At 45.3% G+C, this 15000-nt stretch overlaps 1 protein-coding gene across 1 annotated transcript in view; it reads left to right on the top strand.

Moving 5' to 3' along the window:
• masp1 (MBL associated serine protease 1) overlaps positions 1–9584 on the top strand; it is a gene marked incomplete at both ends in the record, with an annotated part of 17326 nt that extends 7742 nt beyond the window's left edge. The window contains 5 exons of the mRNA XM_075459927.1: positions 1770–1848; positions 7553–7681; positions 7879–7953; positions 8980–9227; positions 9396–9584. Of these exons, the coding sequence (XP_075316042.1) occupies positions 1770–1848; positions 7553–7681; positions 7879–7953; positions 8980–9227; positions 9396–9584 (720 nt within the window). The remainder of the gene's footprint in view (positions 1–1769; positions 1849–7552; positions 7682–7878; positions 7954–8979; positions 9228–9395) is intronic.
• Positions 9585–15000: the final 5416 nt, after the last annotated feature.

Here is a 15000-nt window from a genome sequence, read left to right as displayed (position 1 = left end):
TTAGGTTTTGGTTAGGTTTTGGTTAGGTTTAGGTTAGGTTTAGGTTAGGTTTATGTTAAGGTTTAGGTTGGGTTTAGGTTAGGTTTAGGTTAAGGTTAGGTTTTGGTTAGGTTTAGGTTAGGTTTAGGTTAGGTTTATGTTAAGGTTTAGGTTAGGTTTATGTTAAGGTTTAGGTTGGGTTAAGGTTAGGTTTAGGTTAAGGTTAGGTTTTGGTTAGGTTTAGGTTAGGTTTAGGTTAGGTTTATGTTAAGGTTTAGGTTAGGTTTATGTTAAGGTTTAGGTTGGGTTTAGGTTAGGGTTGGGGTTAGGCTCAATGGCCCCCTCCTACGTGATGTCCCAGTTCGGACTCCTGTTCAATCACCATGGAGTTTGGTATAGGTGCCAATGGGGGTGCACTGTCGCTCAGGACCCGACTGATGGTTGCTGCGTGTGCTGGAATGGTCTTGGAGTGACTCAGGAGGCCGTGGGAAACTCCGTGCATTTTTGGGTTTATGTTATAATGTGGTTGCAGTGGACCCAGGGTCCACTAGGTTGGGTTTAGGTTAGGTTTTGGTTAGGTTTAGGTTAAGGTTAGGTTTTGGTTAGGTTTAGGTTAGGTTTAGGTTAGGTTAGGTTAGGTTAGGTTTAGGTTAGGTTTAGGTTAGGTTAGGTTTAGGTTAGGTTTAGGTTAGGTATTGGTTAGGTTTAGGTTAAGGTTAGGCTTTGGTTAGGTTTAGGTTAAGGTTAGGCTTTGGTTAGGTTTAGGTTAAGGTTAGGTTTTGGTTAGGTTTAGGTTAGGTTTAGGTTAAGTTTAGGTTTAGGTTAGGTTTTGGTTAGGTTTAGGTTAGGTTAGGTTTTGGTTAGGTTTCGGTTAAGTTTAGGTTTTGGTTAGGTTTAGGTTAGGTTAGGTTTAGGTTGGGTTTAGGTTAGGTTAGGTTGGGTTTAGGTTAGGTTTTGGTTAGGTTTTGGTTAGGTTTTGGTTAGGTTTAGGTTAGGTTAAGGTTAGGTTTTTGGTTAGGTTTAGGTTAGGTTTAGGTTGGGTTTAGGTTAGGTTTAGGTTAGGTTTTGGTTAGGTTTTGGTTAGGTTTAGGTTAGGTTTTGGTTAGGTTTAGGTTAGGTTTAGGTTGGGTTTAGGTTAGGTTTAGGTTGGGTTTAGGTTAGGTTTTGGTTAGGTTTAGGTTAGGTTTAGGTTAGGTTTAGGTTAGGTTTAGGTTGGGTTTAGGTTGGGTTTAGGTTAGGTTTAGGTTGGGTTTAGGTTAGGTTTAGGTTAGGTTAGGTTTTGGTTAGGTTTTGGTTAGGTTTAGGTTAGGTTTAGGTTAGGTTTTGGTTAGGTTTAGGTTAGGTTTAGGTTGGGTTTAGGTTAGATTTAGGTTGGGTTTAGGTTAGGTTTAGGTTAGGTTTTGGTTAGGTTTTGGTTAGGTTTAGGTTAGGTTTTGGTTAGGTTTAGGTTTAGGTTTTAGTTAGGTTTAGGTTGGGTTTAGGTTAGGTTTAGGTTAAGGTTAGGTTTTTGGTTAGGTTTAGGTTAGGTTTAGGTTGGGTTTAGGTTAGGTTTAGGTTAGGTTTTGGTTAGGTTTAGGTTAGGTTTAGGTTGGGTTTAGGTTAGGTTTAGGTTAAGGTTAGGTTTTTGGTTAGGTTTAGGTTGGGTTTAGGTTAGGTTTAGGTTAAGGTTAGGTTAGGTTCAGGTTAGGTTTAGGTTAGGTATTGGTTAGGTTTAGGTAAGGTTAGGTTAGGTTAGGTTTAGGTTAGGTTTTGGTTGATGTGAGTCTCAGCTTCAGTTTGTGTTTCTTTAGGACGGGGAGCTGCAGGATCATCTTCAGCTGGACTGTCGGGCTGACGGCTCGTGGAGCGGCCGCCCCCCTCGCTGTCAAAGTAAGACTTCCATCTGACCTCACCCTGCCGCCCAACTATTAAAGAAGGATTTTGTAACTGTGGTCTCCACTAGAGGGCAGAATCTGACCACACAAGGTGTAGTTTTATTGTGTTTGATTTGATGTTTAAAAAAAAGGTTTCTTTATCCTGAATTATCAGTTATTTGGGTTAATCCAGCAGTGTCCTCGATCATTAACCCAAACATCGTATTTTTGATCATTGCTGCAGAAAACCACAGATAGCAGATGTCCTAATGTCTGTGTGAGTTCCTCTGACCCACTTTATCCCTCAGAGCACATCTGTAAGAACGTTTTCATCTGTATAAAAACTCCAGTCCACAGATCAAACTGTTTACAGACTTCTTCTTGCATCATAAACACAACATCCCAGCATCCCAGTTTACTGCTCTCATGGTGTCCTCCAGGTTCATCTCTGAACCAGGAATCTGTTTTCATTGTTACTATTTACTGTATTTAAAGGAGTGAATCAAACTGTTCTGACAGTGTTAAACAGGAAGGTTTTACACAAACATTAGAAGATGGTGTTCGCACGCTACGCTACAGTGTAGTGCTGGGCGGTATACCGGTTCACACCGAATACCGGTTTATAATTTCATTATGATATGAATTTTTAATATACCGCCATACCGGTGTATTTGATTACACAACGGGGGGGAACGCTGCGTCGCGCAACATTGTTTGAGACGGGACCCTTTTCAGTGTTGCGCTTCTAAACACGCATGTTTACTGTCTATTTTTAACGCTATTTAAAAAATACTCGTATTCTTTAAGCTGCATTTCCTTTCCCTGCTCTCCCTCCGTCTCTGTCAGTCATGCGTCTCTCTCACATAGCCTACTCACACACACACACACACACACACACACACACACACACACACACACACACACACACACACACAGCCCCTCCCCTCCGTGCACACCGCGTGTGTCTCCATCAGCGAGATCATCCCTGGAAGCGTGGAAGCTTGCTAGCTTCAGCGTCGCGTTAGATTAGCTCAACCGAAAGAAGACGGCTGGCGAAATTCACGAAAGGTTGGTATCACGTGCAACTTTATAAAATCACACATTAAAAAGTCCTATAAAAATATTTTATATTTTTAATACAATGTTGTCCCGACCCATAGCAAACAAGCGATTACGCCTTCTTTATAAAGTTAACTAGTCGCAAGTTTGCCGTAAAAAAAAAAATGTAGTTGGGTTGTCGAGGTCTAAACACTAGCAGCTGTGAATCAAATAAAGTAGGTTTTTAAACTCTTACACTGAATGTTTGCTGATTCAATCCAAATATTTTCCGCGATTGAAAAAGAGACGTGCGTGTTGAGGATGAGGAGCAGCCTGAACCGGAGGTATCAGTCTGAAACAGCTGAACAGTCCCACCAGTGTAATTAATGTTATTCATTTGTTTACAATGAAGATGTGAATATTAATACAATAAAGTTCTGTGTGACCAATTATTAACAAAGGAATTATTTTGAAGAATTTTTATTTTAATTTTTAATTCTGTTCTCATTCTGTAGAAAATGCTGTGAACACCTAATTATGGATGAAAAAAAATACCGTGAAACCGTGATACCGTGAAAAAATACCGTGATATGTATTTTTGGTCATACCGCCCAGCACTTCTACAGTGACTCATGTCCCACCTGGTGCTACAAAGTGGTTCTACAGGAACATGCCGTCCGTTTTCAGGATGTCAGTTCCATCAGCGCTCTTTATGTAACAGCTTTTCATGCACTCCGGGTGCTTTGGGGTCATTTCTGCTGGTCGTGCCCCTCGTGATTTCTGCAAGTCAGTGGTCCCTGCACTCCGGGGGCTTTGAATTGTTGTGGACTTCCGGAGTACCGCCACCCATCGACCTCCACTGACCATCTGTGGTGAGACAGTGAGTGAGCAGCACCAAACTTCTGGGTGTGCACCTCCCTGAGGACTCTCCTGGAGCATCAACACCGCATCGCTGGCCAGAAAAGCTCAGCAGCGCCTCCACTTCCTCCGCAGACTGAGAAGAGCCGGAGCACCAGTCTCCATCATGTCCACCTTCTAATGCGGAATCATCCCGACCAGCTGCATGTGGTTCGGCTTCACCGCATCCTCCCGAAGACCCTGCAGCCCGTAGCAGGAGCAGCTGCAACGATCGTCGGTGCCCCCCCATCCCCCCATCTAGGACAGGGATGGGCAACTCGTCCTCACTCAGTACGGCCCGCAAATAGATCAATAATAATTTAATAATAAAAAAACCAAAAAAAAACAAACTTGTAATTATACTGTTGACCGATAGATGGCGCGCCATACGCAAACAATAGCGGGGCCCGGGCCGCTTTCCGCAACAGCGAATAGGAAAGTCAAGAGCCATGGCCACTAGCAGCGGCAAAAAGAGAAAACTTGACTGAGAAAAATCGCATTTTTCAGCCAAAATGGGAAGAAGAGTACCTCTTCAGTTTTGTTCTTTGTTATAAAGGAGTTCAAATTCCTTTTTGCACTTTTTTTTAAGCAAATGTTTTGTCTTTGTTGCTTATTAGGGACGTGTTAAAATGCATTTATATTCAGAAAATAGTTGTATGTTGGTGCAATAAACATATAGATAGATATAAATTCATATAAAATGTGTTCTTATTGAGAATCATTTGTAGCGTCTTTCATATCCAACATTTCGAAGTGCGTAGTCATGTGGCCCTCCAATGATAGTGCTGAAAAAATGTTGGCCCTCTTTATCATGGAAATTGCCCATCCCTCCATCTACAACACACGCCTGGTAAAGCATTGAGTGACTCCACCCATCCACTGCTGCTTCAGCCCCTCGGGGAGGAGACTGAAGGCGGTAGCATGGTTGCCGCGTCTGTCACGGCGGTGTCGCACCGTGGCGTCAAAATGCCGTTTCAGGCCTGGCGCTTCCCTTGAAAAGACGGCGCAGCGCGTTGTCGTGCACCAGTCGATTTTTGTAACTTGGCGGCGCCGAGCACAACGAACCGGATGGACCGATGTGAGACCGGCTCAGTGAGGAGGTGCGTTTGTACAGGCAGCTGTACGGAACTGCAGTGAAACAGCACAGGGAGCACGTAAACTCCCCAAACTGGTGCACAGAGATGGGCAGAACTTTGTGGAAAGTGGGAGAGTTCTGTAAGAATGTGTGGAAGAAGCTACGGGACAGATACCTGAAGGCAAAGAAGAGGGCAGAGACTCTGTTGATGCCGGGGGCTTCAGACCTTCACCTCTTTTAACTGAATTAAAAAATTTAAATGATCCGAAAACTGCAGCAGTATCATTAATTACAGTATTCTTGCTCTTGACAGCGGCATTGTTTTCTTCTCCACTTTCGTGGTTGTAGAGTAGAGGTAACCTTCACGTAGCAGCGCCACCTCTGAGACGGAGAAAATTGCAACTACTGGCGCGCAACGACTTGCGCCACTATATAGGGTCCTATGGCGGGCACGAACTCGTGACGTCATCAACACCGCTCGCGCGAGCAGACGCGGCAACCATGCTAGAGCCTTAAGGAGCCTGAGAGACAGTTTCCCCCAACAGGCCGTCAGAATGCAGAACCCCCCCGCCCCCACAAACCCTGGACAATGACCCCCAACCCTTCTCTCTTGTCAGGGTGGGGTGGTGAAGGTAGGACACGGATGCAGACTTATAAAAGGAAAACTGGATTTATTATACAAAAAACAAAGTTCAAACAAAAAGCGCGGCTTAGCCGGATTCAAAAAAACTTAACTGTGAATAAAACAAACAAAAGACTTAGCATGGCATGGAATAAATGGGTTAGCTTCAAGGTGGTGACGAGTAACATGGGTAAGTAGAGAAGCAAAGATCCCACGACAAGTCAGGGGAGACTGGAAACTAAACAGGGACTGAGTGATTAGTGAGTGGGTGCAGCTGGTGGGGAATGAACTAATGAACTGAGTGCAGGGAAACTGAGGCCCCGTTTACACGATAGGAAGACGCAGATATTTTCCTGCGGTTTGGCCTCTCATTTACACCAAAACCCCGTTTTAATCACAGAAAACGATTACTTCTAAAACCTCCGGCCAAAGTGGAGATTTCTGATAACGCCGGTTATGTGTTGTCGTGTCAGCTGGGAGAAACGGCGTTTTAGGTTCTTAAACGTCACATTATGCGCCAGAAAATGCTTAACGTCATGCGAGCGCCTTGTGTTTACAGTTTGTTTGGCTACTGATCAGGATTATCATGGATGATGTTAAAGTTCTACTCATTTTTACGTTTGTGCAAACGATTCTGGCCTTACTGCTCTACATGGAGGAGCAGAGGCGAAGGATTGCACGGAGGTCAGCATTTTTACTGCATCTTTCCCTTATTTCCCGTATTTATGCGGGTTGATGTAAATGACAAGTTTTTTGAAAACGATGTTGTGTGCACGATGTTTTATTGAAAACGGAGGGGGGGAAATATTTGTTTCTCTAAATAACCCTAACCCTATGCTGAGAAGCTGACGGGCTGCAGCCTCCCATCTATCCATGACCTGCACGTCTCCAGGACTATGGGGCGAGCAGGCCGGATCACAGCTGACCCTTCTCAACCTGCACAGGGACTATTTGCACCAGGAGGCTTCGGTCCATTCGGACCAGAACCTCCCGTCACAAAAACAGTTTTTTCCCCTTGCAGTCGGACTTATGAACACTTTATAATCACCTCATAACCTGCCCCAGTCACTTTACCATCATTAAAACTGCACTAATGAAGCTGCACTGTTGTTGCTCTGTATATTGGATACTGTGTATTGTTGTACACACCTTGTACATTTTATATTCAGATATTTTTATTCTTTATTTTTTATCATTATATCCTATGTTACATGTTTGCACCTTACGCCGCAGCAAATTCCTAGTTAGTGAACACTGTTCACTAACAATGGCAATAAAACGAATTCTGATTCTGATTCTTATTCTGATTCTGATTCTGATTCTTACATCTTTTATGTCTTCCCCTACCCGAACCAGGGTTTGCATCCCCACCCCGCTGTGACTGGTGTGCAGTTGGTGAGAGGCTGGTTGGTTATCGCACTTACTCTAGCACTAGTTTTGCTCTTAGCTGTTTGGTATTAGAAGGAAATGCACTTATGATTTCTTGTGACCTGAAGTTCTTTTGCCTACCGATGTTGAACGCACTGATTGTAAGTCGCTTTGGTTAAAAGGGTCTGCAGAATGACTGTAATGTAATGTAATGTAATGTAATGTAATGATTCTGAAATGTGGCCTAAAACATGGCAAAACTAAAAACTAAACATGGACTAGAAAACTAAGACATGATTAACACTAAAAACCAAAACGTAACCTAAAACATTCAACTTAAAACATAAGTCCTGTGGCGTGACATTTCTTCCCCTCGCACAATATGGCTTCCAGCTAACTGCAGGCTGTTTTATAGTTTCATTCTGTTTACAACACTTATTATCAGACTATACTGTATATATCCTCTAAATTTGTTGTATTTCATTTATACTTTATGTTTATTGGATCATCTGGAAAAGTTCTGGTTCAAAGCGATGCCTGGGTCTGATTTGAGATCAGATTTGGACATGTCTTCAGTTCTGGTTTGGGATGTCAGGTTTGGGTTTTAGCTGTCCACCTTCTGCCTGTTCTGGTTTGGGATGTCAGGTTAGGGTTTTAGCTGTCCACCTTCTGCCTGTTCAGGCCACTGGTTGCTGACAGCTGAATCTTTGTCTGCTGCAGTGGTGGATTGTGGGAGTCCAAAGATGGTCGACATGGCAGACGTGGTGTTTGGTAACCATGACAACAGCACACTGTTTGGAGCGACGGTTCGCTACATGTGCAGGGAGGATGGCGTCACACTGAACAACAGTAAGTTTGATGACCTAACCTCCCATTTAAGGGGTCAGTTTCACATTTTCTGTACCATCATTCAGTCAGTGCTGTACACTTTCTTTAACTGTGTTTTTGTAACTTGTTAAAATGCCAACAATCTATTAGTTATTTAGAAGAATTTATTGTCAGCCTAAATTCCTCTTCCCAGTTTTGTTGTTGTTTGTGGGTTGTAGGTTCGTACAGATGTGGTCTGACAGGAGACTGGACAGATGCTGAAGGAGGAACTGCCCTGCCCAGCTGTTTGCCAGGTATATGTTGGTTTCTTCATCTGACTGCTCAGCGTTGGTAAATATCTTGAGACTCGGGCCCTTACAATCACTGAGCGAGTTGGTAACCTCGGAGTGTTGATAGACTCAGATCTGACTTTCAGCAGCCACATCAAAGCTCTCACCAAGGCAGCTTTTTACCACCTCAGAAACATCAACAGAATTAAAGGTTTCCTCTCCCAAACAGACCAGGAGAAACTCATCCATGCATTCATCTCCAGTAGACTCCATCACTGTAATGCTCTTTTAACTGGACTTCCCACAAAGAGCATTAAACATCTGCAGCTCATCCAGAACGCTGCTGCTGGAGTTTTAACCCGGACTAAGAGATCTGAACACATCACAGCAGCTTTAAAATCTTTACTCTGGCTTCCAGTCAGTCACAGAATAGATTTTAAAAGCCTGCTGATGGTTTACAATCTGTGATCTGTTCAGAGAATATAAAGCCAGCAGAGCTCTTAGATCCAAGGACTCAGGTCAGCTGGTCCAGTCCAGAGTCCAGACTAAACATGGAGAAGCAGCATTTAGCTGTTATGCTGCAAACAAGTGGAACAAACTGCCAGTGGAGATTAAACTTTCACCAAATGGAGACATTTTTAAATCCAGGTTAAAGACATTTCTGTTCTCATGTGTCTATGCATGAAATCTGCACGATATCTTTGAACTTATCTGGACTGTTGCTGGTTTTTAAATTCATTTAAATCATTTTATTTGTTTCTCTTTATATTCTTTTATGTATTTTAATGCTTCTTGCACTCCCTGCTGCAATGCTTTTATTTTATGTAAAGCACTTTGAACTGTTTGTACATGAAATGTGCTATATGAATAAATTTGATTTGATTGTTTACCTGTTTACCTGCCTACATGTTTACCTCGTTTGTTGACCTGTCTCCATGTCTCTCTGTTTACCTGACTGTCTGTTCATTTTGTTTAGTTTCTCATCTGTTTTCCTATCTCTCTGATTACCAGGTAACCCGTTTACATGTCTGCTTTGTGTTTCCTCCCCAGCCTGCGGCCGTCCATCTCGTGCTCTCCCCCCTCAGGTGAAGAGGATTGTTGGTGGTCGGAGCGCTGAGCCCGGTCTGTTCCCCTGGCAGGTGCTGCTGAGTGTGGAGGATCTGTCCCGGGTCCCTGAGGACCGCTGGTTTGGCTCTGGGGCCCTGCTGTCCGAGTCCTGGGTCATCACGGCCGCTCACGTCCTGCGGTCCCAGAGGAGGGACACCAGTGTTGTACCTGTGGCTCCAGAGAATGTCAAGGTGTGAGGAGGAGGATGTTTTCTCATGGAACATACAGAAAATGTCTCTTCCGTTTTAGTTATTTTAGTGACAGGAAGGTTTCATGCTTTTTATTGTTCTCAGTCCTAAGTGTAGCACAGAAATACAACAGGAGACCAACCAACAGCTGATGACTCCTCTCTGTCTCAGGTTTTCCTCGGTCTTCACAGCCTCAGAGACAAACCTCAGTCCATCAGTCGCTCAGTCCAGCACATCTTCCTCCATCCTGACTTCCAGCCTAACAACTACAACAACGACATCGCCCTGCTGAGGTTGACAGTGCGGGTGGAGTTCAACCAGCTCATCCATCCGGTTTGTCTCCCACCACCTAGCAGACAGGTGAGACCAATAAAACAGCCAACCCAGCAAAAAAGCCTGCGAACGCAGGTGGAACATGATGAAACCCACAGGTGGAACATGATGAAAACCGCAGGTGGAACATGATGAAACCCGCAGGTGGAACATGATGAAACCCGCAGGTGGAAGACAGTGGTGTAACTTGGTGTTACCTCTTGTTGGGTTAGTGTTAACTCCTGTTGGGTTAGTGTTACCTCATGTTGGGTTGGTGTTACCTCCTGTTGGGTTGGTGTTACCTCCTGTTGGGTTGGTGTTACCTCCTGTTGGGTTGGTGTTACCTCCTGTTGGGTTGGTGTTACCTCCTGTTGGGTTAGTGTTACCTCATGTTGGGTTAGTGTTACCTATTGGGTTGGTGTTACCTCCTGTATGGTTGGTGTTACCTCCTGTTGGGTTGGTGTTACCTCCTGTTGGGTTAGTGTTACCTCCTGTTGGGTTGGTGTTACCTCCTGTTGGGTTGGTGTTACCTCCTGTTGGGTTAGTGTTAACTCCTGTTGGGTTGGTGTTACCTCATGTTGGGTTAGTGTTACCTCCTGTTGGGTTAGTGTTACCTCCTGTTGGGTTAGTGTTACCTCATGTTGGGTTAGTGTTACCTCCTGTTGGGTTAGTGTTACCTCATGTTGGGTTAGTGTTACCTCATGTTGGGAAGGTGTTACCTCCTGTTCGGTTAGTGTTAACTCCTGTTGGTTTGGTGTTACCTCATGTTGGGTTAGTGTTACCTCCTGTTGGGTTAGTGTTACCTCCTGTTGGGTTAGTGTTACCTCATGTTGGGTTAGTGTTACCTCCTGTTGGGTTAGTGTTACCTCATGTTGGGTTGGTGTTACCTCCTGTTGGGTTAGTGTTACCACCTGTTGGGTTAGTGTTACCTCCTGTTGGGTTGGTGTTACCTCCTGTTGGGTTAGTGTTACCTCCTGTTGGGTTGGTGTTACCTCCTGTTGGGTTGGTGTTACCTCCTGTTGGGTTGGTGTTACCTCCTGTTGGGTTGGTGTTACCTCCTGTTGGGTTGGTGTTACCTCCTGTTGGGTTGGTGTTACTTCCTGTTGGGTTGGTGTTACCTCCTGTTGGGTTAGTGTTACCTCCTGTTGGGTTGGTGTTACCTCCTGTTGGGTTAGTGTTACCTCCTGTTGGGTTAGTGTTACCTCATGTTGGGTTAGTGTTACCTCATGTTGGGTTAGTGTTAACTCCTGTTGGGTTGGTGTTACCTCCTGTTGGGTTGGTGTTACCTCCTGTTGGGTTAGTGTTACCTCATGTTGGGTTGGTGTTAACTCCTGTTGGGTTGGTGTTACCTCCTGTTGGGTTGGTGTTACCTCATGTTGGGTTAGTGTTACCTCCTGTTGGGTTAGTGTTACCTCCTGTTGGGTTGGTGTTACCTCCTGTTGGGTTGGTGTTACCTCCTGTTGGGTTGGTGTTACCTCATGTTGGGTTAGTGTTACCTCCTGTTGGGTTAGTGTTACCTCCTGTTGGGTTGGTGTTACCTCCTGTTGGGTTGGTGTTACCTCATGTTGGGTTGGTGTTACCTCATGTTGGGTTGGTGTTACCTCCTGTTGGGTTAGTGTTACCTCCTGTTGGGTTGGTGTTACCTCCTGTTGGGTTGGTGTTACCTCCTGTTGGGTTAGTGTTACCTCATGTTGGGTTAGTGTTACCTCCTGTTGGGTTAGTGTTACCTCATGTTGGGTTGGTGTTACCTCCTGTTGGGTTGGTGTTACCTCCTGTTGGGTTAGTGTTACCTCCTGTTGGGTTGGTGTTACCTCCTGTTGGGTTAGTGTTAACTCCTGTTGGGTTGGTGTTACCTCATGTTGGGTTAGTGTTACCTCCTGTTGGGTTAGTGTTACCTCATGTTGGGTTAGTGTTACCTCCTGTTGGGTTAGTGTTACCTCATGTTGGGTTAGTGTTACCTCATGTTGGGTTGGTGTTACCTCCTGTTGGGTTAGTGTTACCTCCTGTTGGGTTAGTGTTACCTCATGTTGGGTTAGTGTTACCTCCTGTTGGGTTGGTGTTACCTCATGTTGGGTTAGTGTTACCTCATGTTGGGTTAGTGTTACCTCATGTTGGGTTGGTGTTACCTCATGTTGGGTTAGTGTTACCTCATGTTGGGTTAGTGTTACCTCCTGTTGGGTTAGTGTTACCTCCTGTTGGGTTAGTGTTACCTCCTGTTGGGTTGGTGTTACCTCCTGTTGGGTTAGTGTTACCTCCTGTTGGGTTGGTGTTACTTCCTGTTGGGTTGGTGTTACCTCCTGTTGGGTTGGTGTTACCTCCTGTTGGGTTAGTGTTACCTCCTGTTGGGTTGGTGTTACTTCCTGTTGGGTTAGTGTTACCTCCTGTTGGGTTAGTGTTACCTCCTGTTGGGTTGGTGTTACCTCCTGTTGGGTTAGTGTTACCTCCTGTTGGGTTAGTGTTACCTCATGTTGGGTTAGTGTTACCTCATGTTGGGTTAGTGTTAACTCCTGTTGGGTTGGTGTTACCTCCTGTTGGGTTGGTGTTACCTCATGTTGGGTTAGTGTTACCTCCTGTTGGGTTAGTGTTACCTCCTGTTGGGTTGGTGTTACCTCCTGTTGGGTTGGTGTTACCTCATGTTGGGTTAGTGTTAACTCCTGTTGGGTTGGTGTTACCTCCTGTTGGGTTGGTGTTACCTCATGTTGGGTTAGTGTTACCTCATGTTGGGTTAGTGTTAACTCCTGTTGGGTTGGTGTTACCTCCTGTTGGGTTGGTGTTACCTCATGTTGGGTTAGTGTTACCTCCTGTTGGGTTAGTGTTACCTCCTGTTGGGTTGGTGTTACCTCCTGTTGGGTTGGTGTTACCTCATGTTGGGTTAGTGTTACCTCCTGTTGGGTTAGTGTTACCTCCTGTTGGGTTGGTGTTACCTCCTGTTGGGTTGGTGTTACCTCATGTTGGGTTGGTGTTACCTCATGTTGGGTTGGTGTTACCTCCTGTTGGGTTAGTGTTACCTCCTGTTGGGTTGGTGTTACCTCCTGTTGGGTTGGTGTTACCTCCTGTTGGGTTAGTGTTACCTCATGTTGGGTTAGTGTTACCTCCTGTTGGGTTAGTGTTACCTCATGTTGGGTTGGTGTTACCTCCTGTTGGGTTGGTGTTACCTCCTGTTGGGTTAGTGTTACCTCCTGTTGGGTTGGTGTTACCTCCTGTTGGGTTGGTGTTACCTCATGTTGGGTTAGTGTTACCTCATGTTGGGTTGGTGTTACCTCATGTTGGGTTGGTGTTACCTCATGTTGGGTTAGTGTTACCTCATGTTGGGTTAGTGTTACCTCATGTTGGGTTAGTGTTACCTCCTGTTGGGTTAGTGTTACCTCCTGTTGGGTTGGTGTTACCTCCTGTTGGGTTAGTGTTACCTCCTGTTGGGTTGGTGTTACTTCCTGTTGGGTTGGTGTTACCTCCTGTTGGGTTAGTGTTACCTCCTGTTGGGTTGGTGTTACCTCCTGTTGGGTTGGTGTTACCTCCTGTTGGGTTAGTGTTACCTCCTGTTGGGTTAGTGTTACCTCATGTTGGGTTAGTGTTACCTCATGTTGGGTTAGTGTTACCACCTGTTGGGTTAGTGTTACCTCCTGTTGGGTTGGTGTTACCTCCTGTTGGGTTAGTGTTACCTCCTGTTGGGTTGGTGTTACCTCCTGTTGGGTTGGTGTTACCTCATGTTGGGTTAGTGTTACCTCATGTTGGGTTAGTGTTACCTCATGTTGGGTTAGTGTTACCTCATGTTGGGTTAGTGTTACCTCCTGTTGGGTTGGTGTTACCTCCTGTTGGGTTGGTGTTACCTCCTGTTGGGTTGGTGTTACCTCCTGTTGGGTTGGTGTTACCTCCTGTTGGGTTGGTGTTACCTCCTGTTGGGTTGGTGTTACTTCCTGTTGGGTTGGTGTTACCTCCTGTTGGGTTGGTGTTACCTCCTGTTGGGTTGGTGTTACCTCCTGTTGGGTTAGTGTTACCTCATGTTGGGTTAGTGTTACCTCATGTTGGGTTAGTGTTAACTCCTGTTGGGTTGGTGTTACCTCCTGTTGGGTTGGTGTTACCTCCTGTTGGGTTAGTGTTACCTCATGTTGGGTTGGTGTTAACTCCTGTTGGGTTGGTGTTACCTCCTGTTGGGTTGGTGTTACCTCATGTTGGGTTAGTGTTACCTCCTGTTGGGTTAGTGTTACCTCCTGTTGGGTTGGTGTTACCTCCTGTTGGGTTGGTGTTACCTCCTGTTGGGTTGGTGTTACCTCATGTTGGGTTAGTGTTACCTCCTGTTGGGTTAGTGTTACCTCCTGTTGGGTTGGTGTTACCTCCTGTTGGGTTGGTGTTACCTCATGTTGGGTTGGTGTTACCTCATGTTGGGTTAGTGTTACCTCATGTTGGGTTGGTGTTACCTCCTGTTGGGTTAGTGTCACCTCCTGTTGGGTTAGTGTTACCTCATGTTGGGTTAGTGTTACCTCCTGTTGGGTTGGTGTTACCTCATGTTGGGTTAGTGTTACCTCATGTTGGGTTAGTGTTACCTCATGTTGGGTTGGTGTTACCTCATGTTGGGTTAGTGTTACCTCATGTTGGGTTAGTGTTACCTCATGTTGGGTTAGTGTTACCTCCTGTTGGGTTAGTGTTACCTCCTGTTGGGTTAGTGTTACCTCCTGTTGGGTTAGTGTTACCTCCTGTTGGGTTGGTGTTACTTCCTGTTGGGTTAGTGTTACCTCCTGTTGGGTTAGTGTTACCTCCTGTTGGGTTGGTGTTACCTCCTGTTGGGTTGGTGTTACTTCCTGTTGGGTTAGTGTTACCTCCTGTTGGGTTAGTGTTACCTCCTGTTGGGTTAGTGTTACCTCCTGTTGGGTTAGTGTTACTTCCTGTTGGGTTAGTGTTACCTCCTGTTGGGTTAGTGTTACCTCCTGTTGGGTTGGTGTTACTTCCTGTTGGGTTAGTGTTACCTCCTGTTGGGTTAGTGTTACCTCCTGTTGGGTTGGTGTTACCTCCTGTTGGGTTAGTGTTACCTCCTGTTGGGTTAGTGTTACCTCATGTTGGGTTAGTGTTACCTCATGTTGGGTTGGTGTTAACTCCTGTTGGGTTGGTGTTACCTCCTGTTGGGTTGGTGTTACCTCATGTTGGGTTAGTGTTACCTCCTGTTGGGTTAGTGTTACCTCCTGTTGGGTTGGTGTTACCTCCTGTTGGGTTGGTGTTACCTCATGTTGGGTTAGTGTTAACTCCTGTTGGGTTGGTGTTACCTCCTGTTGGGTTGGTGTTACCTCATGTTGGGTTAGTGTTACCTCATGTTGGGTTAGTGTTAACTCCTGTTGGGTTGGTGTTACCTCCTGTTGGGTTGGTGTTACCTCATGTTTGGTTAGTGTTACCTCCTGTTGGGTTGGTGTTACCTCCTGTTGGGTTGGTGTTACCTCATGTTGGGTTAGTGTTACCTCCTGTTGGGTTAGTGTTA

This window comes from Odontesthes bonariensis, unplaced genomic scaffold, assembly GCF_027942865.1.
Source record: "Odontesthes bonariensis isolate fOdoBon6 unplaced genomic scaffold, fOdoBon6.hap1 scaffold_262, whole genome shotgun sequence".
NCBI lineage: Eukaryota > Metazoa > Chordata > Actinopteri > Atheriniformes > Atherinopsidae > Odontesthes > Odontesthes bonariensis.
Note: the sequence above shows the minus strand (reverse complement) of the source record. Positions and strands in the feature narration are given on the sequence as shown.